Source organism: Somniosus microcephalus, unplaced genomic scaffold (genome assembly GCF_052327205.1).
Source record: "Somniosus microcephalus isolate GS21.2 unplaced genomic scaffold, FLI_Smic_1.0 unresolved_chr7, whole genome shotgun sequence".
NCBI classification, from domain to species: Eukaryota; Metazoa; Chordata; class Chondrichthyes; order Squaliformes; family Somniosidae; genus Somniosus; species Somniosus microcephalus.
The window spans coordinates 7,975,235-8,000,751 of NW_028225185.1; the positions used below are offsets into that span (position 1 = coordinate 7,975,235).

Here is a 25,517-nt window from a genome sequence, read left to right on the forward strand (position 1 = left end):
CCCACCGACAGTGCGGCGCTCCCTCAGTACTGCCCCTCCGACAGTGCGGCGCTCCCTCAGTTGTGCCCCTCCGACAGTGCGGCGCTCCCTCAGTACTGCCCCTCCGACAGTGCGGCGCTCCCTCAGTACTGCCCCTATGACAGTGCGGCGCTCCCTCAGTACTGCCCCTCCGACAGTGCAGCGCTCCCTCAGTGCTGCCCCTCCGACAGTGTGGCGCTCCCTCAGTACTGCCCCTCCGACAGTGCGGCGCTCCCTCAGTACTGCCCCTCCGACAGTGCAGCACTCCCTCAGTACTGCCCCTCCGACAGTGCGGCGCTCCCTCAGTACTGCCCCTCCGACAGTGCGGCGCTCCCTCAGTACTGCCCTTCCGACAGTGCGGCGCTCCCTCAGTACTGCCCCTATGACAGTGCGGCGCTCCCTCAGTACTGCCCCTCCGACAGTGCGGCGCTCCCTCAGAACTGCCCATCCGACAGTGCGGCGCTCCCTCAGTACTGCCCCTCCGACAGTGCGGCGCTCCCTCAGTACTGCCCCTCCGACAGTGCGGTGCTCCCTCAGTACTGCCCCTCCGACAGTGCAGCGCTGCCTCAGTACTGCCCCTCCGACAGTGCGGCGGTCCCTCAGTACTGCCCCTCTGACAGTGCGGCGCTCCCTCAATACCGCCGCTCCGACAGTGCGGCGCTCCCTCAGTACTGCCCCTCCGACAGTGCGGCATGCCCTCAGTACTGCCCCTCCGACTGTGCGGCGCTCCCTCAGTACTGCCCCTCCGACAGTGCAGCGCTCCCTCAGTACCCGCCCCTCCGACAGTGCGGCGCTCCCTCAGTACTGCCCCTCCGACAGTGCAGCGCTCCCTCAGTAGTGCCCCTCCGACAGTGCGGCGCTCCCTCAGTACTGCCCCTATGACAGTGCGGCGCTCCCTCAGTACTGCCCATCCGACAGTGCAGTGCTCCCTCAGTGCTGCCCCTCCGACAGTGTGGCGCTCCCTCAGTACTGCCCCTCCGACAGTGCAGCGCTCCCTCAGTGCTGCCCCTCCGACAGTGTGGCGCTCCCTCAGTACTACCCCTCCGACAGTGCGGCGCTCCCTCAGTACTGCCCCTCCGACAGAGCAGCACTCCCTCAATACTGCCCCTCCGACAGTGTGGCGCTCCCTCAGTACTGCCCCTCCGACAGCGCGGCGCTCCCTCAGTACTGCCCTTCCGACAGTGCGGTGCTCCCTCAGTACTGCCTCTATGACAGTGCGGCGCTCCCTCAGTACTGCCCCTCCGACAGTGCGGCGCTCCCTCAGAACTGCCCATCCGACAGTGCGGCGCTCCCTCAGTACTGCCCCTCCGACAGTGCGGCGCTCCCTCAGTACTGCCTGGCCGACAGTGCAGCGCTCCCTCAGTACTGCCCCTCCGACAGTGCGGCGCTCCCTCAGTACTGCCCCTCCGACAGTGCGGCGGTCCCTCAGTACTGCCCCTCCGACAGTGCGGCGGTCCCTCAGTAGTGCCCCTCTGACAGTGCGGCGCTCCCTCAATACCGCCACTCCGACAGTGCGGCGCTCCCTCAGTACTGCCCCTCCGGCAGTGCGGCATGCCCACAGTACTGCCCCTCCGACTGTGCGGCGCTCCCTCATTACTGCCCCTCCGACAGGCGGCGCTCCCTCAGTACCGCCCCTCCGACAGTGCGGCGCTCCCTCAGTACCGCCCCTCCGACAGTGCGGCGCTCCCTCAGTACCGCCCCTCTGACAGTGCGGCGCTCCCTCAGTACTGCCCCTCCGACAGTGCGGCGCTCCCTCAGTACCGCCCCTCTGACAGTGCGGCGCTCCCTCAGTACTGCCCCTCCCAATATTCTTCCTTGTCTTTTCTCTTCACACCTGTGGGATTTACGTGTGTTTGCCGCTGCCCCTACGGAGAAGGGCTGTCTCAGCATTCTCATCAACAATGATTGGCTTCTACTAAAATGAAAGGCTTTTTAAGATTAACAACCTACATTTATATAGCACCGTTAATGTAGTAAAACTTCCCAAGGTGCTTCACAAGAGCGTAAATCAGACACAATTTCACATCGGGCCATTGAAGGAGATATTAGGACAGGTGAACAAAAGCTTGGTCAAAGAGGTCGGTTTTGAGGATCGTCTTAAAGGAGGAGACAGAGGCGGAGAGTTTAACACAGAATCATAGAAAAATAGGAGCAGGAGTCGGCCATTCAGCCCCTCGAGCCTGCTCCGCCATTCAATATGATCATGGCTGATCCTCTATCTCAATACCATATTCCCGCTCTCTCCCCATACCCCTTGATGCCTTTTGTGTCTAAAAATCTATCGATCTCCTTCTTCAATATATTCAGTGACTTGGCCTCCACAGCCTCCTGTGGTAGAGAATTCCACAGGTTCACCGCCCTCTGAGTGAAGAAATTTCTCCTCATCTCAGTCCTAAATGTCCTACCCCGTATCCTGAGACTGTGACCCCTCATTCTCGGCCCCCCCCCCAGCCAGGGGAAACATGCTCCCTGCATCCAGTCTGTCTAGCCCTGTCAGAATTTTGTACGTTTCAATGGGATCCCCTCTCATTCTTCTAAACTCTAGTGAATACAGGCCTAGTCGACCCAATCTCTCCTCATACGACAGTCCTGTCATCCCAGGAATCAGTCTGGTGAACCTTCGCTGCACTCCCTCTATGGCAAGTATATCCTTCCTTAGGTAAGGAGACCAAAACTGCACACAGTACTCCAGGTGTGGTCTCACCAAGGCCCTGTATAACTGTAGTAAGACATCCTTGCTCCTGTACTCAAATCCTCTTGCAATGAAGGCCAACATACCATTGGCCTTCCTAACTGCTTGCTGCACCTGCGGGTTTGCTTTCAGTGACTGGTGTACAGGGAGGATACGACGAGAATTCCAGAGCTCGGGGCCCCAGGCAGCATGAAGCCAATGGTGGAGCGATGGAAATCGGGGGGGATGCGCACGGAATTCCCTCCCTAAACCTCTCGGCCTCTCTCTCAATCCTCCTTTAAGAAGCTCCTGAAAACCTCCCTCTTTGACCAAGTCACCTGTCCTAATATCTCCTGATGTGGCTCGGTGTCAAGTTTTGTCTGTTTACTGTTATATCCGTGTATCTTAATGTTGTGTCCTTCAATAATCAGACAACAGACTGCAGGGAACGATTCAACAGGTGTTTACTGAATGAGGGTTACTCTAGAACTAATTGTCCAGATCACTACTCAGGGTTTATATACAGGTGTGGTCACTGCCGGTACTACAGTATACAGGAGCTGTAAAAAGTAGTTCTCTCCCTTAAGGTATATATACATTACATACATTACAATTCCTCCCCTTTTAGATTAACAGTACCATAATACTCATTTAACAATTAACATTTTTAATATACAATGTTATATGAAAATAGTCCATTCATATATTCAGTCTCTGGGGAGGCTTCCTGATTCTTTCAAGATAACGCCTTTCCCGAGTGTCTCGCTCTTGGTGCGGAGGCGATTCTAGCACCCTGTCGTCAGTTGATTCATCAGCTTCCAATGCTATTGTTTCTGAGGTAGTTGCGACCTGTACGTCGGGTTCCTCACCGGGTACGTATGGCCGAGACATGGGGTTGACTCGTTCCTGTGACTCTAGGATCTGGTCAGCATGACGTCTCACAATGTTCTCCCCAACATCCACTGTGTACATTAGTGGCCCCTGCCGTGTGCATATCGTTCCTGGTTGTCATTTCTCTGTTCGGTAGTCGCGGGCCAAGGCTGGTTGCCCTACATTGAAGCTCCTTGTCAGCTTCTCATTGATGTGCTGGAATTGCTTACTCTCAACATCTCTTCGTACATTTGGTCTGAGCAAATCCAGACGAGATCTCAACCTTCGGTTAAAGAACATCATAGCCGGGGCCTGGTTGGTGACTGCATGTGTCGCATTTCTGTAGGCTAACAGGAAATTGTCCACCTTATGCTGCAGTGGAATGTCGTCATCGCACATGGCCTTTACTGCTTTTTTAAAGGTTTGTACGAACCTCTCAGCCAATCCATTTGTGGCTGGATGATACGGGGCGGATGTGTAATGCCTTACCCCATTCCTTTTCATAAATCTTCGAAACTCTTCGGACACAAACTGTGGTCCGTTATCAGAGCAAATCTGCTCTGGCAAGCCGTTCCTGGCAAAAATGGTCCGTAGGACTGCAATAGTTTTCTCCATGGTGGTGGAGGACATTTTGATCACCTCAGGCCATTTTGAGTGCGCATCCACGGCTATTAAAAACATTGAGTCCATGAATGGACCAGCAAAATCAATATGCACCCGTTGCCATGGAGATGAGGGCCACGCCCATGGGTGTAGAGGGGCATATGGTGGTGCATTTTGGACATTCTGGCATCCTGAGCAGCTCTTTGTCAGGTCCTCGATTTGCTGATCGATCCCCGGCCACCACACATAAGCCCTAGCAAGGCTTTTCATTTTCACCCCTCCCAGATGACCTTCGTGAAGCTCATTGAGCACTCTCTCCCTTAACTTGGGTGGAATTACCACTCGGGATCCACACATCAAGGTCCCCTGGCATACTGACAGCTGTTCTCTTCTGGATGAGAATGCTGGCAACAGTGAGTCGCCATGTGCTGGCCATCCCTTCACCGTCAAATCATATACCCGAGACAGTGTCGGGTCATTTCGGGTCTCCTTCTCTATACCAGTGTTAGTTACTGGCAAGCATTCAATTATAGTCGAATGAAATATTTCGACAGGATCCACTGCTGGTGCTTCCTCCGCAGTAGGCAGTGGCAGGCGTGATAGCCCATCAGCGTTTCCATGCTGTTTCGTGCCCTTATACTCGATTTCATATTGGTGCGCCCCTAGAAAAAGGGACCATCTTTGTAGCCGTTGCGCAGTCATCACCGGAACGCCCTTCTTTGGATTAACGATGGAGACAAATTGTTGGTGGTCAGTCAGCAAGGTGAACTTCTGCCCGTGCAGATAGTGATTGAACTTTTTCACTCCCCACACTAGGCTGAGGGCCTCCCTGTCAATCTGGGCGTAGTTACGCTCGGCTAAGGTTAGTGATCATGACGCAAAGGCTATTGGCCTCTCTTAGCCATCCGAGAATTTGTGCGACAGCACCGCTCCAATGCCGTAGGGTGACGCATCACATGCCAACCGAATTGGTAATACCGGGTTGTAATGGGCCAATACCTCTTTCGATGTGATTAGTGTTTTGCTCTTCTGGAACGCTCATCTACATTCGTCACTCCACCTCCATGGCACCCCAGTTTGCAGTAGGGTGTTCAGTGGGTGTAGTATTGTAGACAAATTTGGCAAGAACTTATGGTAGTAGTTTACCAGCCCGAGGAACGACCACATTTTCCGGTGCTGGAGCCTTGACTACTGCCTCAATCTTCTCTGGGGACTTATGTAACCCCTCTTTATCGATAACATGGCCACAATACGAGATCTGTTTCCTAAAAAACTCGCATTTGGGGCGGTTAGCTCGGAGCCCATATTCCTGCAATCTAGTGAGCACCTGCTCCAGGTTGGCAAGGTGATCACTGTCATTTTCGCCCGTGACCAGGATGTCGTCCAAATAACACTGGGTCCCTGGGATCCCTTGCAGGACTTGTTCCATTGCCCTCTGCCAAATAGCCGGAGCTGATGCTACCCCGAATACCAGCCGGTTGTATTGGTAGGGACCTTTATGGGTGTTGATTGTGAGGTATTTTTTTGATGCTTCTTCTACCTCCATTTGCAGATATGCCTGGGCCAGATCAATCTTAGTGAAGCGTTTCCCTCCAGATAGCGAGGCGAAAATATCTTCAATCCGCGGAAGTTGATATTGTACGGTGTGAAGGACCGGGTTCACTGTTACCTTAAAGTCCCCACAGATGCGAACCTTCCTTGGTTCCCCAGGTGTGCTGCTCAACGACCTTTTCATCACAGGGACGATGGGTGTAGCCCACTCGCTCCAGTCTACCTTGGGCAGTACACCTGAACGTTCCAGACTCTCCAGCTCTGCTTCGACGGCTGGGCGGATCGCATAAGGTACCGGTCTGGCCTTAAAAAATTTTGGGCTTGCGTTTTCTTCAATTTTAATCATCGCTGTCATGCCTTTTAGTGTTCCGAGTCCTTGCTGGAACACTTCTTTCGCGTCAGTTAGGATCTTTGACAGTCGCCCAGGTGTGACGTCGTCATCCTTTTTGTCAGCTACAGTCAGTGCCTGTATGGAATGCCAATCTAGCTGTATCTTCCGGATCCATTCACATCCTAGTAGTGGTGGTCCTCCATCTGGCAATACATATAGGTCCATTTTTGGTGTTTCCTTGCCGTTATATATAACGTTCACCCTTATTTTTCCTTTGGGGTAGACTTTTTGCCCCGTGTACGTCTTCAAGACAATCTTTGTATCTCTCAAGGGTATATGTGAGAATAGCCGCTTGTAGTCCCTTCGGTTTATGACTGTTAGGGCTGATCCTGTGTCCAATTCCATTTTCACTTGGACTCCTGCTATCTTGAGTGTGACCCAGATAGTTTGGTGATCCTCCGTTTTGATCACATTATGTAGTTTCAGACAACCCAGCTCCTTGCTTCTGGAGTCTGTATCACTCTTCTGTTCATCTGAACTACTCTCCGTCACCTTATGTACCTTCTTGTACTTCTCCTGTGGAGATTTCTTGCTGCTGGTTTTCTTTCCCGACCTGCAGACTCTTGCTATGTGTCCTACTTTTCCACACTGTCTGCACACTTTGTCCTTGAACCAGCAATCATTGTGGTCGTGTGTTGTTCTGCCGCAGCGATAGCACTTCACTGTTCCGTATGACATTTCATTTGTGCCATATTCTTGCGGTCTCCGTTGTATCTCTGCAGCGCCCCGTGCTGCTGCTTCGTGTGATACTGCAATGCTGAAAGCCTTGTCCAGCGTAAGATCCTTTTCTGATAGAAGCCGTTTCTGGGTTCCTTCACTTTGAAGCCCACACACAAACTTGTCCCTTAAAGTATCTGCTAGTCCCGTTCCAAACTGGCAGTTTTTCGATAGCTTGCGCAGTTCCGTTAAATACTCAGCATTACTTTCATCTTTATGCTGGTTCCTTTGTGAAACTTAAATCTTTCTGCTATCAGCAGCGGTGTGGGGTTTAAGTGGTCCTGTAGGATTGACACTATGTTTTCAAAATCCTTTTCTACTGGCTTCTCTGGGGTTACTAGGTTTCGTAGTAAGCCATACGTTTTTGCACCCATTGAATTCAACAATACCAGCGCTTTCTTGTCATCTGGCACTTCATTCGCCTTGCAGTATACTTCTATGCGTTCGACATATGTCGTCCAATCTTCGACTTCATTGTCGAACGCTGTGATACTGCCACTCTTCGGCATTTTTGGGTGTGGTTAGACTGGCTTAAAATGGTGTCTCCCGCGCTTTCCTTTCTTCCCCGCTGCGGCTTAAAATGGCGTCTCCCGTGCTGCTGCCAACGCCGCTCTCGGCAGTCCTCGTGGCAAATGGCGACGCCCTGTGGGTTTCGTGCGCTGCTGCCAACGCTGCTCTCTGCGGTCCTCATGGCAATGGAAGCGCCTCGCGTTTTCCTGCGCGCCTCTCTCCCCCGTCGACACTGCTCGGCCCGTGAACACCGGCTGCGCTCTGCTCTCTCTCGTCTCTCTCCCCCGTTGACGCGGCTCGGTCCTGAACACCGGCTGCGCCCTGTGCGCTCTGCCCCCTCTCTCTCCCCCGTCGACGCTGCTCGGCCTTTTTCTGTGCCGCTCGGTCGGGCTCTAGCCCGCAGCTGTCCGGGAAGGGTCTGCGCAGTACCTGTTGCCAGCCTGTTTCGCTGGACCACCATGACTGGAAAGCCAAGCCTGGCTCTCGACAGCCTCCCCTGCGATGCTCAAATCTCCGCTGGATGACTGGGCGGTTGCCCGTGGTCGACGCCCGTGCTTCTGGACTCGACCTTCTTCCACTGTTCTCCAGGAGCGAATCCCTGGGAGGTGATGCAGAGTTGCAGGTAGGTTCGAATCTGCCTCGTCGCCAATGTTATGTCCGTGTATCTTAATGTCGTGTCCTTCAATAATCAGACAACAGACTGCAGGGAACGATTCAACAGGTGTTTACTGAATGAGGGTTACTCTAGAACTAACTATACAGATCACTACTCAGGGTTTATATACAGGTGTGGTCACTGCCGGTACTACAGTATACAGGAGCTGTAAAAAGTAGGTCTCTCCCTTAAGGTATATATACATTACATTTACGTTCCGGTGAAGCACCTTGGGACTTATGTAGATGCAAGTTGTTGTTGTTGTTTGTACATTTGGGTTTTATAGGTCGTTGCACTCAGTACCCCTGTTATGGCGTCTTCCGGCCCACAGGGGGCGGTGTTGTGGACAGTAACAGACCCACAGCCGTTTACAGTGGGCAACATTGGCATCTGCTGGACGAGAAGAGAAATTCATTCAACACTCTCTCCGAACACACATCTTTGACCTGACTCTTAAATTAATCCAGAATCTGTTGCCTCCTCTCCCCAAATAGTTTTTCCAAACCTCCCGGATTCTCCTGGAGTCTCCGGCAATAAAGATTAATCTCCCAGCTTTACTCTGTATCTAACCCATGCTGTACCTGCCCTGGGAGTGTTTGATGGGGCAGTGTAAAGGGAGCTTTACTCTGTATCTAACCCCGTGCTGTACCTGCCCTGGGAGTGTTTGATGGGGCAGTGTAAAGGGAGCTTTACTCTGTATCTAACCCGTGCTGTACCTGCCCTGGGAGTGTTTGATGGGGCAGTGTAAAGGGAGCTTCACTCTGTATCTAACCCATGCTGTACCTGCCCTAGGAGTGTTTGATGGGGCAGTGTAAAGGGAGCTTTACTCTGTATCTAACCCCGTGCTGTACCTGCCCTGGGAGTGTTTGATGGGACAGTGTAGAGGGAGCTTTACTCTGTATCTAACCCGTGCTGTACCTGCCCTGGGAGTGTTTGATGGGACAGTGTGGAGGGAGATTTACTCTGTATCTAACCCGTGCTGTACCTGCCCTGGGAGTGTTTGATGGGACGGTGTAGAGGGAGCTTTACTCTGTATCTAACCTGTGCTGTACCTGCCCTGGGAGTGTTTGATGGGGCAGTGTAGAGGGAGGTTTAATCTGTATCTAACCCGTGCTGTACCTGCCCTGGGAGTGTTTGATGGGACAGTGTAGAGGGTGCTTTACTCTGTATCTAACCCGTGCTGTACCTGCCCTGGGAGAGTTTGATGGGGACAGTGTAGAGGGAGCTTTACTCTGTATCTAACCCGTGCTGTACCTGCCCTGGGAGAGTTTGATAGGACAGTGTAGAGGGAGCTTTACTCTGTATCTAACCAGTGCTGTACCTGCCCTGAGAGTGTTTGACGGGACAGTGTAGAGGGAGCTTTACTCTGTATCTAACTCCGTGCTGTACCTGCCCTGGGAGTGTTTGACGGGACAGTGTAGAGGGAGCTTTACTCTGTATCTAACCCGTGCTGTACCTGCCCTGGGAGTGTTTGATGGGACAGTGTAGAGGGAGCTTTACTCCGTATCTAACCCGTGCTGTACCTGCCCTGGGAGTGTTTGATGGGACAGTGTAGAGGGAGCTTTACTCTGTATCTAACCCGTGCTGTACCTGCCCTGGGAGTGTTTGATGGGGTCAGTGTAGAGGGAGCTTTACTCTGTATCTAACCCGTGCTGTACCTGCCCTGGGAGTGTTTGATAGGACAGTGTACAGCGAGCTTTACTCTGTATCTAACCCCGTGCTGTACCTGCCCTGGGAGTTTTTGACAGGACAGTGTAGATGGAGCTTTACTCTGTATCTAACCCGTGCTGTACCTGCCCTGGTAGTGTTTGATGGGACAGTGTAGAGGAAGCTTTACTCTGTATCTAACCCGTGCTGTACCTGCCCTGGGAATGTTTGATGGGACAGTGCAGAGGGAGCTTTACCATGTATCTAACCTGTGCTGTACCTGCCCTGGGAGTGTTTGATGGGGACAGTGTAGAGGGAGCTTTACTCTGTATCTAACCCGTGCTGTACCTGCCCTGGGAGTGTTTGATGGGGACAGTGTAGGGGGAGCTTTACTCTGTATGTAACCCGTGCTGTACCTGCCCTGGGAGTGTTTGATGGGACAGTGTAGAGGGAGCTTTACTCTGTATCTAACCCGTGCTGTACCTGCCCTGGGAGTGTTTGATGGGACAGTGTAGAGGGAGCTTTACTCTGTATCTAATCCGTGCTGTACCTGCCCTGGGAGTGTTTGATGGGGACAGTGTAGAGGGAGCTTTACTCTGTATCTAACCCGTGCTGTACCTGCCCTGGGAGTGTTTGATGGGACAGTGTAGAGGGAGCTTTACTCTGTATCTAACCCGTGCTGTACCTGCCCTGGGAGTGTTTGATGGGACAGTGTAGAGGGAGCTTTACTCTGTATCTAACCCATGCTGTACCTGCCCTGGGAGTGTTTGATGGGACAGTGTGGAGGGAGCTTTACTCTGTATCTAACCCAGCACTGTTCCCTTTCCCATTCAGGATACGTTTACTTCCGGAGGAATCCCAAGAAGTACGATTATGTCGGCGCCTCTAGCGCATGTCGGAGTGAAGGAGCGACCATCGCCAAAGTCGGCCAGCTGTACGCCGCCTGGAAGTTCTCCCGCCTCCACCACTGCGAGCCCGGCTGGCTGGCGGACGGGAGCATCCGCTTCCCCATCGTTTCCGCGCGGCCGCGGTGCGGCGGGCCCGAGCCTGGCGTGCGCACCTCCGGCTTCCCCAGCCTCTCGCAGCGCGAGTACGGGGTGTACTGCTACAAGCCGCGGTAAGCTCCCTCCGTGCGCCGGAATTCGAGCGAGGCTGGAACGCGGGAAAGGGGAAAGAAAAAGATGAGATGCTTCCCGTCGCGCGTCGGGAAAAAAGGAAACGGGAATTTCGCTGGAGACGAGTCAGGATGCCCGTTGTTCTTCGCGTGTGTGTGTTTGGTCCAGTGGACGTTGAATTGGGATCTAACTCACTCTGACCTGACAGTAACCTCTGAACGTTAGGAACAGGAGGAGGCCGTTCAGCCCCTCGAGCCTGTTCCACCATTCAATGCTGATCTAACTAAAGCTGCCTCTAACACCTGCTGAATTAACTTATTGATCACTTAAACATAGAAACATAGAAGATAGGAGCAGGAGGAGGCCATTCGGCCCCTCGAGCCTGCTCCGCCATTCAATGAGATCATGGCTGATCATCCAAATTCAGTACCCGGTCCCTGCTTTCTCCCCATATCCCTTGATCCCTTTAGCCTTAAGAAATATATCCAACTCCTTCTTGAATATATTTAATGAATTGGCCTCAACTGTCTTCTGTGGTAGAGAATTCCACAGGTTCACCACTCTCTGGGTGAAGAAATTCCTCCTCATCTCTGTCCTAAATGGCTTACCCCTTATCTTTAGACTGTGACCCCTGGTTCTGGACTCCCCGGCCATCGGGAACATCCTTCCTGCATCTAGTCTGTCCAGTCCTGTTAGTATTTTATAAGTTTCAATGAGATCCCCTCTCATTCTTCTAAACTCCAGCGAGTATAAGCCCAATCGACCCAATCTCTCCTCATACGTCATTCCTGCCATCCCAGGTATCAGCCTGGTGAATCTTCGCTGCACTCCCTCCATGGCAAGAACATCCTTCCTCAGATAAGGCGACCAAAACTGCACACAATACTCAAGGTGTGGTCTCACCAAGGCCCTGTACAACTGCAGCAAGACATCCTTGTTCCTGTACTCGAACCCTCTCGCTACGAAGGCCAACATACCATTTGCCTTCTTAACCACCTGCTGCACCTGCATGCTTACCTTCAGCGACTGGTGCGCAAGAACACCCAGGTCTCGTTGCACTTCCCCTTCTCCCAATCTATTGCCATTCAGATAATAATCTGCCTTCCTGTTTTTGCCACCAAAGTGGACAACCTCGCATTTATCCACATTATATTGCATCTGCCATGCTTCTGCCCAATCACCCAACCTGTCCAAATCATACTGGAGTTTCTCGGCATCCTCCTCACAGCACGCACCTCTTAAGCCTCTTTAATGTGGTAAAACGTCCCAGGGCGCCTCACAGGAGCGTAAATCAGACCAAGATTTGACACCGAGCCACATAAGGAGATATTAGGACAGGTGACCAAAAGCTGGGTCAAAGAGGTCGGTCTTTAAGGAACGTCTTAAAGGAGGAGAGAGCGAGAGAGCGAGGTTGACCCCGCAATGAACCAGCCAGCTCACTGGTTTGAACTTTGGCGTTTGACCTCTGGAAGCTCAGGTTCCAATCCAGCCCGAGGTGGGGCGAAGGTGGCCTTCGCTCTCTGCTGCCTGTGAGGGTCAGAAGCAACGTGAGCCTTTGGAGGCTCAGTCTGGCTTAAAGTGACAGCCCGCCTCCGGTGTCGGAAGGGGATGGGACGGCACGCTGCTGCAGTAGAGGACGCACCGCTGGGGCACAGTATGGTTAACGCTGGGTTCAACCATTCACAACTGGTTGGGGGCAACGTGACCATGATGTGTTAGCTGTGGCTCAGTGGGTAGCACACTGGCCTCTGAGTCAGAAGGTTGTGGGTTCGAGTCCCACTCCAGAGACTAGAGCATATCAGGTTGCGCTGACACTCCCAGTGCCAGTACTGAGGGAGCGCCGCACTGTCGGAGGGGCGGTACTGAGGGAGCGCCGCACTGTCGGAGGGGCGGTACTGAGGGAGCGCCGCACTGTCGGAGGGGCGGTACTGAGGGAGCGCCGCACTGTCGGAGGGGCGGTACTGAGGGAGCGCCGCACTGTCGGAGGGGCGGTACTGAGGGAGCGCCGCACTGTCGGAGGGGCGGTACTGAGGGAGCGCCGCACTGTCGGAGGGGCAGTACTGAGGAAGCGCCGCACTGTCGGAGGGGCGGTACTGAGGGAGCGCCGCACTGTCGGAGGGGCAGTACTGAGGGAGCGCCGCACTGTCGGAGGGGCGGTACTGAGGGAGCGCCGCACTGTCGGAGGGGCGGTACTGAGGGAGCGCCGCACTGTCGGAGGGGCGGTACTGAGGGAGCGCCGCACTGTCGGAGGGGCGGTACTGAGGGAGCGCCGCACTGTCGGAGGTGCAGTACTGAGGGAGCGCCGCACTGTCGGAGGGGCAGTACTGAGGGAGCGCCGCACTGTCGGAGGGGCAGTGCTGAGGGAGCGCCGCACTGTCGGAGGGGCAGTACTGAGGGAGCACCGCACTGTCGGAGGGGCAGTACTGAGGGAGCGCCGCACTGTCGGAGGGGCAGTACTGAGGGAGTGCTGCACTGTCGGAGGTGCCGTCTTTCGGATGAGACGTTAAACCGAGGCCCCGTCTGCCCTCACAGGTGGATGTAAAAGATCCCACGGCCACTATTGGAAGAAGAGCAGGGGGAGTTCTCCCCGGTGTCCTGGGGCCAATATTTATCCCTCAACCAACATCACTAAAACAGATGATCTGGTCATTATCACATTGCTGTTTGTGGGAGCTTGTTGTGCGCAATTTGGCTGCCGCGTTTCCTACATTACAACAGTGACTACACTTCAAAAAAAGTACTTCATTGGCTGTAAAGCGCTTTGGGACGTCCTGAGGTGGTGAAAGGCGCTGGAGAAATGGGTGTCCTTCTTTTTTCTTTTTAAACTAACTATTCACAGTTGGTGGTGAGGAGCCCAATACGGGGGGTACGCTGGGTTAAACCATTTACAAATGGTGCGGGGGTGGGTGGTGGGGGGCAAACCACATTAACAGGCTCCCCCTTGTAACTCTCTGCACCCCAGTCGCACAGATCAGGAAGAACCCAGATTGCGTCGCAGGCGGTCTTTGCCGAGTCCGGGAAGGTGGGGAAGGAATTCGCCAAAGGTTGCCCACCTCTACCAGGGTGCCTCCGGCTTTGGGAAGGCCTTCATGGGTGACCACAGGGCCCGTGCTTGGCCGGGACACCGCGCCACGGGAGGACCAGCCTTGGGCGGGACACCGCGCCACGGGAGGACCAGCCTTGGCCGGGACACCGCGCCATGCGAGGACCAGCCTTGGCCAACAGTCAATGTCGGGCCTGAGGTGTAAATAGTGGCCACTCAGGCCCGGTACCGGAGGACACCAGCACCAGCAGAACCGAACCCCAGCCGCAGGTCACAGTCACTCAAGACAGCAAAGACGGAAAACAAAGAATGCCAGCTATTCAAAATGGCAGGTTGACATCCTGCTGCAGCTCCCTCTGTGGAAGTGCGTCATAAGAACATAGAAAGAAAGACTTGCATTTATATAGCACCTTTCACGACCACCGGACGTCTCAAAGCGCTTTACAGTCAATGAAGTACTTTTGTAATGTGGGAAATAGGCAGCCAATTTGCGCACAGCAAGCTCCCACAAACAGCAATGTGATAATGACCGGATTATCTGTTTTAGTGATGTTGGTTGTGGGATAAATATTGGCCCCAGGACACCGGGGAGAACTACCCCTGCTCTTCTTCCAATAGTGGCCGTGGGATCTTTCACGTCCACCTGAGAGGGCAGACGGGGCCTCGGTTTAACGTCTCATCCGAAAGACAGCACCTCCAACAGTGCGGCACTCCCTCAGTACTGCCCCTCCGACAGTGCGGCGCTCCCTCAGTACCGCCCCTCCGACAGTGCGGCGCTCCCTCAGTACCGCCCCTCCGACAGTGCGGCGCTCCCTCAGTACCACCCCTCCGACAGTGCGGGGCTCCCTCAGTACCGCCCCTCCGACAGTGCAGCGCTCCCTCAGTACCGCCCCTCCGACAGTGCGGCGCTCCCTCAGTACCGCCCCTCCGACAGTGCGGCGCTCCCTCAGTACCGCCACTCCGACAGTGCGGCGCTCCCTCAGTACCGCCCCTCCGACAGTGCGGCGCTCCCTCAGTACCGCCCCTCCGACAGTGCGGCGCTCCCTCAGTACCGCCCCTCCGACAGTGCGGCGCTCCCTCAGTACCGCCCCCCGACAGTGTGGCGCTCCCTCAGTACCGCCCCTCCGACAGTGCGGCGCTCCCTCAGTACTGCCCCTCCGACAGTGCGGCGCTCCCTCAGTACCGCCCCTCCGACAGTGCGGCGCTCCCTCAGTAAACATAGAAACATAGACGATAGGAGCAGGAGGAGGTCATTCGGCCCCTCGAGCCTGCTCCGCCATTCAAAGAGATCATGACTGATCATCCAAATTCAGTACCCTGTCCCTGCTTTCTCCCCATATCCCTTGATCCCTTTAGCCTTAAGAAATACAGCCAACTCCTTCTTGAATATATTTAATGAATTGGCCTCCACCGCCCTCTGTGGCAGAGAATTCCACAGATTCACCACTCTCTGGGTGAAGAAATTCCTCCTCATTTCAGTCCTAAATGGCTTACCCCTTATCCTTAGACTATGACCCCTGGTTCTGGACTCCCCCGCCATCGGAAACATCCTTCCTGTATCTAGTCTGTCCAGGCCTGACAGAATTTTATAGGTTTCGATGAGATCCCCCATCAATCTTCTAAACTCCAGCGAGTATAAGCCCAATCGACACAATCTCTCCTCATACGTCATTCCTGCCATCCCAGGTATCAGTCTGGTGAACCTTCGCTGCACTCCCTCCATGGCAAGAACATCCTTCCTCAGATAAGGCGACCAAAACTGCACACAATACTCAAGGTGCGGTCTCACCAAGGCCCTGTACAACTGCACTGGGAGTGTCAGCCTGGATTTTGTGCTCAAGTCTCTGGAGCGGGACTTGAACCCACAACCTTCTGACTCAGAGGCGAGAGCGCTGCCCACTGAGCCACGGCTAACAGCTGACACAGAGGAACAAGAGGAGACCATTCAGCCCCTCGAACCTGCTCCGCCATTCAATGCGATCACGGCTGATCTGTATCTTAACTCCATCTACCCTGATGGAGTTAAGGTACAGATCAGCCTTGATCTAACTGCTGCTACAGGCTCGAGGGGCTGAATGGCCTCCTCCTGTTCCTATGCTCCCATGGCTGATCTGTACCTTTGCTCCCTATCTCTCAATACACTTACCAAACAGAAAGCTACCCATCGCAGTCTTGAAAGTTCCAATTGTCCCCCCAGCCTCGACAGCTTTTTGGGCGGGCGAGAGTTCCAGAATTCCACCACCCTTTGTGTGAAGAAGTGCTTCCTGACATCACCCCTGAACGGCCTGGCTCTAATTTTAAGGTGACGCCCCCCCTTGTTCTGGACTCCCCCCACCAGAGGAAATAGTTTCTCTCTCTCTCTACACTATCGAATCATTTAATTATATGTAATCAACCACCACCTAGACAGAAGGGTGTGTTGATGTGGGGGGTGGAGGACACAAGCACAGACACAGGATTGGTCAATCAAAAGCAGCAGTTAGCTGTGTTTTATTTTTAGAAAACAGGGAAAAAAGGTTCACATCTGGCAAAATCCCCAAAACATATGACGTTCAAAAAGAAAAATGAAGAACAAAACCATCACCCGCCCCCGGGGTGGTTAGGAAGGCAGTCCTTAAATCAGTTTTCTCCAAAAAACAATAAGCCAGGGTTACTTTACCACTGGATCGTTCTCAGCCGGTCCAGGGATCATATCAGGCTCTCAGAACTAAACAATATTCCACCCGGGTTCAATAGTAGACCTCTCTGTGGCAGCTGCAAGCTGGTTTTCAACAGCAGTCTTGGCTTTCTCCTCAGGTCCCTGGCCCTGGCCCTGGCCCTGGCCCTGTCCTGTCCTGTCCTGTCCTGTCCTGTCCTGTCCTGTCCTGTCCTGCCCTGTCCTGCCCTGTCCTGTCCTGGCCCCCTCCTCAGGCACTGGCCCTGAAGGGATGCACTAGTTTGCCTTTTGAACTCCTGAGCGAATGGGTAGATTTGCCTCAGGTGTGTTGGAGGTGGGTGTGGCCTTCACCTGAATTGGAGTGAGAGGGGGACTTTGTCCCCATCTGGTGGCCACATACCGTCCATCCACCACAAACCGCCCCCATAGCTCACATATCTTAAACACCTCGATTAGATCACCCCTTAATCTTCTAAACTCGAGAGGATGCAAGCCCGGTCTGTGCAACCTGTCCTCGTAATTTAACCCTTTAAGCATGAGATTAAGGGAAAGATTGAACAGCTTGGGGCTTTTTTCTTTCGAAAAGAGAAGACTTGGAGCTGACCCGATAGAGGTCATTAAAATTATGAGTGGGTCGGGCAGGGTAGATGTGGAGAGACTGTTCCCACTTGTGGGAGAATCCAGGACTAGGGGCCATAAATGCAAGATAGTTACTAATAAATCCAATAGGGAAATAAAGAGAGATTTACTTTACCCAGAGAGTGGGGAGAATGTGGAACTCGCTACCACAGGGACTGGTTGAGGCGAATAGTATCGATGCATTTAAGGGGAAGCTGGATAAACACATGAGGGAGAAAGGAATAGAGGGTTATGTTGATGGGGTGAGATGAAGATGGGAGGAGGCTGGTGTGGAGCAGAAACACCGGCACGGACTGGTTGGGCCGACTGGCTTGTTTCTGTGAAATGCACTGCAGCAACTCGCCAAGGCTTCTTCGGCAGCACCTCCCAAACCCGCGGCCTCTTCCACCTAGAAGGACAAAGGCAGCAGGCGCATGGGAACACCACCGCCTCCAAGTTTCCCTCCGAGTCACACACACCATCCCGACTTGGAAATATATCGGGCCGTTCCTTCATCGTCGCTGGGTCAAGATCCCGGAACTCCCTCCCTAACAGCGCTGTGGGAGCACCTTCACCACACGGGGACTGCAGCGGTTGAAGAAGGCGGCTCACCACCACCTTCTCAAGGGGCGACTAGGGATGGGCAATAAATGCCGGCCTTGCCAGCGACGCCCACATCCCAGGAAAAAAAAAAAAAAAATTGTACCGTAATAACACACGTGCAGCCCCTATCCTACTGGTTCAATGTGAAATGGTGACGTGCAGACTAAGACTGCTAGACGTATGTCGATTAAATCAGTTATATTTATTAATAATTAATGCAGTTCTTAATACCATAACCAGCGTGCTAGCTGATGATCAATCGATGGTTGTCTTGAAAAAAACATGTTTTGCTAGTGACTGTACTCAAATCTCTTACCATGATCGCTTCTGTAAATGGCAAGCGATGTAAATTCCCTTCTATGTACATAGTATCAGGGAAATAAATTGGAATAAAAATTGGACTGTAAATCTGTAAACATTGCAGATGTTGACTTTCTCTTCTATTTAATTCTTTCCCCTCAGTGTCCCTGTCTCCCCCTTCCTCTCCAACAGGTGCTGAACAATGCCAAGCACAAAGCAGCTAATCCCCAACCCCTCGACCCCATCTTCATCTCAGAGCTGAGTCTGGGAACGTCGTCATTGCAGCCCAGCACCAAACTGACCCTTAACTAATGTCGTGGAAAGTGAGCAGGAGCAGGAATCAGTCCACACACAAGGAGTGAATGGGAAGGGGTTCGGATCCATTGGGATTGTGTACAGTGGGAGTGAATGGGAAGGGGTTTGGGTCCATTGGGATTGTGTACAGTGGGAGTGAATGGGAAGGGGTTTGGGTCCATTGGGATTGTGTACAGTGGGAGTGAATGGGAAGGGGTTTGGGTCCATTGGGATTGTGTACAATGGGAATGAATGGGAAGGGGTTTGGGTCCATTGGGATTGTGTACAATGGGAGTGAATGGGAAGGGGTTTGGGTACATTGGGATTGTGTACAGTGGGAGTGAATGGGAAGGGGTTTGGATCCATTGGGATTGTGTACAGTGGGAATGAATGGGAAGGAGTTTGGGTCCATTGGGATTGTGTACAGTGGGAGTGAATGGGAAGGGGTTTGGGTCCATTGGGATTGTGTACAGTGGGAATGAATGGGAAGGGGCTTGGGTCCATTGGGATTGTGTACAATGGGAGTGAATGGGAAGGGGTTTGGGTCCATTGGGATTGTGTACAGTGGGAGTGAATGGGAAGGGGCTTGGGTCCATTGGGATTGTGTACAATGGGAGTGAATGGGAAGGGGTTTGGGTCCATTGGGATTGTGTACAGTGGGAGTGAATGGGAAGGGGTTTGGGTCCATTGGGATTGTGTACAGTGGGAGTGAATGGGAAGGGGTTTGGGTCCATTGGGATTGTGTACAGTGGGAGTGAATGGGAAGGGGTTTGGGTCCATTGTGTGTGTGTACAATGGGAGTGAATGGGAAGGGGTTTGCATCCATTGGGATTGTGTACAGTGGGAATGAATGGGAAGGGGCTTGGGTCCATTGGGATTGTGTACAATGGGAGTGAATGGGAAGGGGTTTGGGTCCATTGGGATTGTGTACAGTGGGAGTGAATGGGAAGGGGTTTGGGTCCATTGGGATTGTGTACAGTGGGAGTGAATGGGAAGGGGTTTGGGTCCATTGGGATTGTGTACAGTGGGAGTGAATGGGAAGGGGTTTGGGTCCATTGTGTGTGTGTACAATGGGAGTGAATGGGAAGGGGTTTGGGTCCATTGGGATTGTGTACAGTGGGAATGAATGGGAAGGGGTTTGGGTCCATTGGGATTGTGTACAGTGGGAATGAATGGGAAGGGGTTTGGGTCCATTGGGATTGTGTACAGTGGGAATGAATGGGAAGGGGTTTGGGTCCATTGGGATTGTGTACAATGGGAGTGAATGGGAAGGGTTTTGGGTCCATTGGGATTGTGTGCAGTGGGAGTGAATGGGAAGGGGTTTGGGTCCATTGGGATTGTGTACAATGGGAGTGAATGGGAAGGGGTTTAGTTCATTGGGATTGTGTACAATGGGAGTGAATGGGAAGGGGTTTGGGTCCATTGGGATTGTGTTCAGTGGGAATGAATGGGAAGGGGTTTGGGTCCATTGGGATTGTGTACAGTGGGAATGAATGGGAAGGGGTTTGGGTCCATTGGGATTGTGTACAATGGGAGTGAATGGGAAGGGGTTTAGGCCAATTGGGATTGTGTACAGTGGGAATGAATGGGAAGGGGTTTGGGTCCATTGGGATCGTGCACAGTGGGAGTGAATGGGAAGGGGTTTGGGTCCATTGGGATTGTGTACAATGGGAGTGAATGGGAAGGGGTTTGGGTCCATTGGGATTGTGCACAGTGGGAGTGAATGGGAAGGGGTTTGGGTCCATTGGGATTGTGTACAGTGGGAGTGAATGGGAAGGGGTTTGGGTCCATTGGGATTGTGTACAGTGGGAGTGAATGGGAAGGGGTTTGGGTCCATTGGGATTGTGTACAGTGGGAGTGAATGGGAAGGGGTTTGGGTCCATTGGGATTGTGTACAATGGGAGTGAATGGAAAGGGGTTTGGGTCCATTGGGATTGTGTACAATGGGAGTGAATGGGAAGGGGTTTAGGCCCATTGGGATTGTGTACAATGGGAGTGAATGGGAAGGGGTTTGGGTCCATTGGGATTGTGTACAATGGGAGTGAATGGGAAGGGGTTTGGGTCCATTGGGATTGTGTACAATGGGAGTGAATGGAAAGGGGTTTGGGTCCATTGGGATTGTGTACAATGGGAGTGAATGGGAAGGGGTTTAGGCCCATTGGGATTGTGTACAATGGGAGTGAATGGGAAGGGGTTTGGGTTCATTGGGATTGTGTACAATGGGAGTGAATGGGAAGGGGTTTGGGTCCATTGGGTTTGTGTACAATGGGAGTGAATGAGAAGGGGTTTGGGTCCATTGGGATTGTGTACAATGGGATTGAATCGGAAGGGGTTCGGGTCCATTGGGATTGTGTAAAATGGGAGTGAATGGGAAGGGGTTTAGGCCAATTGGGATTGTGTACAATGGGAGTGAATGGGAAGGGGTTTGGGTCCATTGGGATTGTGTACAATGGGAGTGAATGGAAAGGAGTTTGGGTCCATTGGGATTGTGTACAATGGGAGTGAATGGGAAGGGGTTTGGGTCCATTGGGATTGTGCACAGTGGGAATGAATGGGAAGGGGTTTGGGTCCATTGGGATTCTGTATAATGGGAGTGAATGGGAAGGGGTTTAGGCCCATTGGGATTGTGTACAATGGGAGTGAATGGGAAGGGGTTTGGGTCCATTGGGATTGTATACAATGGGAGTGAATGGGAAGGAGTTTGGGTCCATTGGGATTGAGTACAATGGGAGTGAATGGGCAGGGGTTTGGTCCCATTGGGATTGTGTACAATGGCAGTGAATGGGAAGGGGTTTGGGTCCATTGGGATTGTGTACAATGGGAGTGAATGGGAAGGGGTTTGGGTCCATTGGGATTGTGTACAGTGGGAGTGAATGGGAAGGATTTGGGTTCATTGGGATTGTGTACAATGGGAGTGAATGGGAAGGGGTTTGGGTCCATTGGGATTGTGCACAATGGGAGTGAATGGGAAGGGGTTTGGGTCCATTGGGATTGTGTACAATGGGAGTGAATGGGAAGGGGTTTGGGTCCATTGGGATTGTGTACAATGGGAGTGAATGGGAAGGAGTTTGGGTCCATTGGGATTGTGTACATTGGGAGCGAATGGGAAGGGTTTGGGTCCATTGGGATGTGTACAATGGGAGTGAATGGGAAGGGGTTTGGGTCCATTGGGATTGTGTACAATGGGAGTGAATGGGAAGGGGTTTGGGTCCATTGGGATTGTGTACAACGGGAGTGAATGGGAAGGGGTTTGGGTCCATTGGGATTGTGTACAATGGGAGTGAATGGGAAGGGGTTTGGGTCCATTGGAATTGTGTACAATGGGAGTGAATGGGAAGGGGTTTGGTCCATTGGGATTCTGTACAATGGGAGTGAATGGGAAGGGGTTTGGGTCCATTGGGATTGTGTACAACGGGAGTGAATGGGAAGGGGTTTAGGTCCATTGGGATTGTGTACAATGGGAGTGAATGGGAAGGGGTTTGGGTCCATTGGAATTGTGTACAATGGGAGTGAATGGGAAGGGGTTTGGTCCATTGGGATTCTGTACAATGGGAGTGAATGGGAAGGGGTTTGGGTCCATTGGGATTGTGTACAACGGGAGTGAATGGGAAGGGGTTTGGGTCCATTGGGATTGTGTACAGTGGGAGTGAATGGGAAGGGGTTTGGTTCCATTGGGATTGTGTACAATGGGAGTGAATGGGAAGGGGTTTGGGTACATTGGGATTGTGTACAATGGGAGTGATTGGGAAGGGGTTTGGGTCCATTGGGATTGTGTACAATGGGAGTGAATGGGAAGGGGTTTGGGTCCATTGGGATTGTGTACAACGGGAGTGAATGGGAAGGGGTTTGGGTCCATTGGGATTGTGTACAGTGGGAGTGAATGGGAAGGGGTTTGGGTCCATTGGGATTGTGTACAATGGGAGTGAATGGGAAGGGGTTTGGGTACATTGGGATTGTGTACAATAGGAGTGATTGGGAAGGGGTTTGGGTCCATTGGGATTGTGTACAATGGGAGGGAATGGGAAGGGGTTTGGTTCCATTGGGATCGTGTACAATGGGAGTGAATGGGAAGGGGGTTTGCTCCATTGGGATTGTGGACAATGGGAGTGAATGGGAAGAGGTTTAGTCCATTGGGATTGTGTACAATGGGAGTGAATGGGAAGGGGTTTGCTCCATTGGGATTCTATAAGGAGCTTGTCCATTGAAGGGTGTGGTTGACGTCACGGGTGCAATAAAAAACTCGAGAAAGGAAACATTACAAATTTTATTATAAATGGAGGTGAAAATGTTACAAATGAATTCATCAGCTGCAAAGCCCTCCTCGCCGCCCTCTCATCCTTGTACTGTTATAATCAACTGAAGATCATGGTGCAGGTAAAGGCTCTTCCTGCTAAAGCGTTGCATAGATAATGCCCCCACGATGGCAGTAATAATGGGGGCGCGTCTGGCCACACTGCTGGGTAGTGGCATCCGACAAGACTCATTTGCATTGTGATCTTAACAGGGTTTGAGGATCTGTTATGCTCTTTAAGATGTGGAATATTAGTGCTGGGAATGGGGCGCGTCCCATTTCAGGCACCTGTCCCATCAAACACTCCCAGTTTGCTTTAGGAATATCCGGGGAATTGGGAATAGGGAACTAGAGGTAGGTAGAAGTGAGGTTGGAATTGAGGTGGCAGTAGGAAGCACGTTGCAGAAAGTTGGAAAAGTGGTTGGATTTGGGAGTTGGGAATCATCAATTGGGAATTGGGATCCGGGAGTTGGAAGCTGGGAATTGGGAGTTAGAAATGAGTTGGAGCTGGAAGCTGGAGCTGAGGAGAGAATTGCGAGCTGGTGGCTTTGGAGCAGTGATGGGATTAGGAGCCAGAAGGGAAGGTGGAGCTGGGAAGAGGTCAGTTCCTGTAATCTGCCGCGTTTGCGGCACTCGCTGTTCAACGGCCCACATCGAAGGCCAACTCAAGTCCGCCTCAGCTCAGCAACAGCGAACGAATGATGGTCGGACCTCTGTCATCCACTACTCCCAGAGGCATTGCCGCACCTTCAGTAAGGGGAACAAGAGAAGGGGTAACAAATGCTGAAGCGTCCTTCCTTCGATGGGCATCGCTGCATTGGATGGGCAGCGGGCTTGTTCCGACTGAACCCAAGCGGCGGGTAGATGTCCAAGTCTCTCCGGACTATGCCGGGAGATTCAGTAACGGAGCTGGAGCGATTTCAGATCGCATCATTCTCTCGGTTAGTTCCCGCATCTGACGGGAGGTGGGATGAGGGGGAGTTGCTGCTCAGGGTTACTTTCTGAAACTAGGAATGACATTCCAGGAGGTTGGGATGTGGGCTGAGATGCAGAAGCTGGATTTCCATTCAGTTTGCGCTCAGCGGGAATGATCTTGATTAGTAAGAGTTCACTGCAGCCTCGCAACCTCGCCTGCTTTGCTAGTGCACGGATCTAGGAGCTACCTCTGCCTCCTTCTTTTAATATCGTCGCTCCCTCGGATGTGGTGCTGTTTTCCGGTGTTCGAGCGACGCGAGTGTGACTAGAAACTGGGAGAAAGAAACGGGGGAGAAAAAGGACAATTACTCACTCGGACAAGGTGAGGGATCCTGGCACAAGCTGGGTTAGATACAGAGTAAACCTCCCTCTACACTGTCCCATCAAACACTCCCAGGGCAGGTACAGCACGGGTTAGATACAGAGTAAAGCTCCCTCTACACTGTCCCATCAAACACTCCCAGGGCAGGTACAGCACGGGTTAGATACAGAGTAAAGCTCCCTCTACACGGTCCCATCAAACAGTCCCAGGGCAGGTACAGCACGGGTTAGATACAGAGTAAAGCTCCCTCTACACTGTCCCGTCAAACACTCCCAGGGCAGGTACAGCACGGGTTAGATACAGAGTAAAGCTCCCTCTACACTGTCCCATCAAACACTCCCAGGGCAGGTCCAGCACGGGTTGGATACAGAGTAAAGCTCCCTCTACACTGTCCCATCAAACACTCCCAGGGCAGGTACAGCACGGGTTAGATACAGAGTAAAGCTCCCTCTACACTGTCCCATCAAACACTCCCAGGGCAGGTACAGCACGGGTTAGATACAGAGTAAACCTCCCTCTACACTGTCCCGTCAAACACTCCCAGGGCAGGTACAGCACGGGTTAGATACAGAGTAAAGCTCCCTCTACACTGTCCCATCTGTAATGATCAGTAACATGTCATTCTAGAATGGTACACTAGGTGGAGCTGTATGTTTAGTAGCGGACTACCCACAAGGCAGTAGTCAAGATGGATGCTGTACACTAGTTCACATGGCTGAATAAATGACTAGCTCAAGCTAGCTGTTCATAATGAAAACGTCTATTTATTTATGAACATAACATGGTACCAGGATTGGTAATATCTGCTGAATATTGTGAAACGCGACATGGAGAATTTGAAGCCACCGGAGGGTTTGAAACTCACGGGGAATGTCGACTGCAACTGGCGGACTTTCAAACAACAATTCGAACTCTACATTGCTGCCATCGGGTTCGGACGAAGCCAGACGCAAGGAAAATAGCGTTACTGCTCATGGTTGCAGGCCCGCAGGCGATAGAGGTATTTAATACGTTTGTATTTGATCAAGAGGAGGACAGAGAAAAAATGGATGATGTGCTAAAGAAGTTTGATACACATTGTTCTCCCAAAAAGAATGAGACCTATGAGAGGTATGTGTTCCATTCACGGACACAGCAGCAAAATGAGACTTTTGATAGCTTTGTGACCGATCTGAAACTGAACGCACAGACATGTAATTTCTCTGAGCTGAAATCATCCATGATTCGTGACCAGATTATGTTTGGTATTCATGATAAGAAAGTCAGGGAACGTTTGTTGAGAGAAACCGAACTAACATTGGAGGATGCTGTGAAAATATGCCATGCCAGTGAGCTAGCTCAGAAGCACGCGAAGACTTTCAGTGAAATTAATAATAATGCGACTGTAATGAGTTACTGTGCTGCTGTCGGTGCTGTGTTCTGCAAGGGGAAGAAACATGGGCAGAACAGAAACGGAAAGCAATCGGAGGATGAAACTTTTAATTGTAAACGCTGTGGTTACCAGCACCAGTCAAGACAATGCCCAGCATTTGGGAAAATGTGCACAAAATGTACTGGAAAGAATCACTTTGCCAAACAATGCTTTTCAAAAGTAAAAACAAAGAAAGGGCAACAAGTCAATGTGATTGAGGACACTGATTTAAGTGAGACATTTTTTGTAGGAATGG

At 52.2% G+C, this 25,517-nt stretch overlaps 2 protein-coding genes across 8 annotated transcripts in view; one reads left to right on the forward strand and one right to left on the reverse strand.

Annotated features, from left to right (window-relative positions):
• hapln2 (hyaluronan and proteoglycan link protein 2) overlaps positions 1–12,620 on the forward strand; it is a 45,041-nt gene extending 32,421 nt beyond the window's left edge. Inside the window, exon 6 of the mRNA XM_085978545.1 lies at positions 10,468–12,620. Coding sequence (XP_085834671.1) covers positions 10,468–10,754 — 287 coding nt within the window. The 3' untranslated portion in view covers positions 10,755–12,620. The remainder of the gene's footprint in view (positions 1–10,467) is intronic.
• A 9,891-nt stretch (positions 12,621–22,511) lies between these two features.
• Positions 22,512–25,517, reverse strand: part of LOC147086446 (brevican core protein-like) — a 412,369-nt gene continuing 409,363 nt past the window's right edge. For 5 of the 7 annotated variants that reach the window (XM_085978551.1, XM_085978550.1, XM_085978548.1 and 2 more), the window contains one exon: positions 22,512–23,800. In XM_085978551.1, coding sequence (XP_085834677.1) covers positions 23,706–23,800 — 95 coding nt within the window. In that variant the 3' untranslated portion in view covers positions 22,512–23,705. The remainder of the gene's footprint in view (positions 23,801–25,517) is intronic. The other 2 variants (XM_085978549.1, XM_085978547.1) reach the window with 1 other exon arrangement.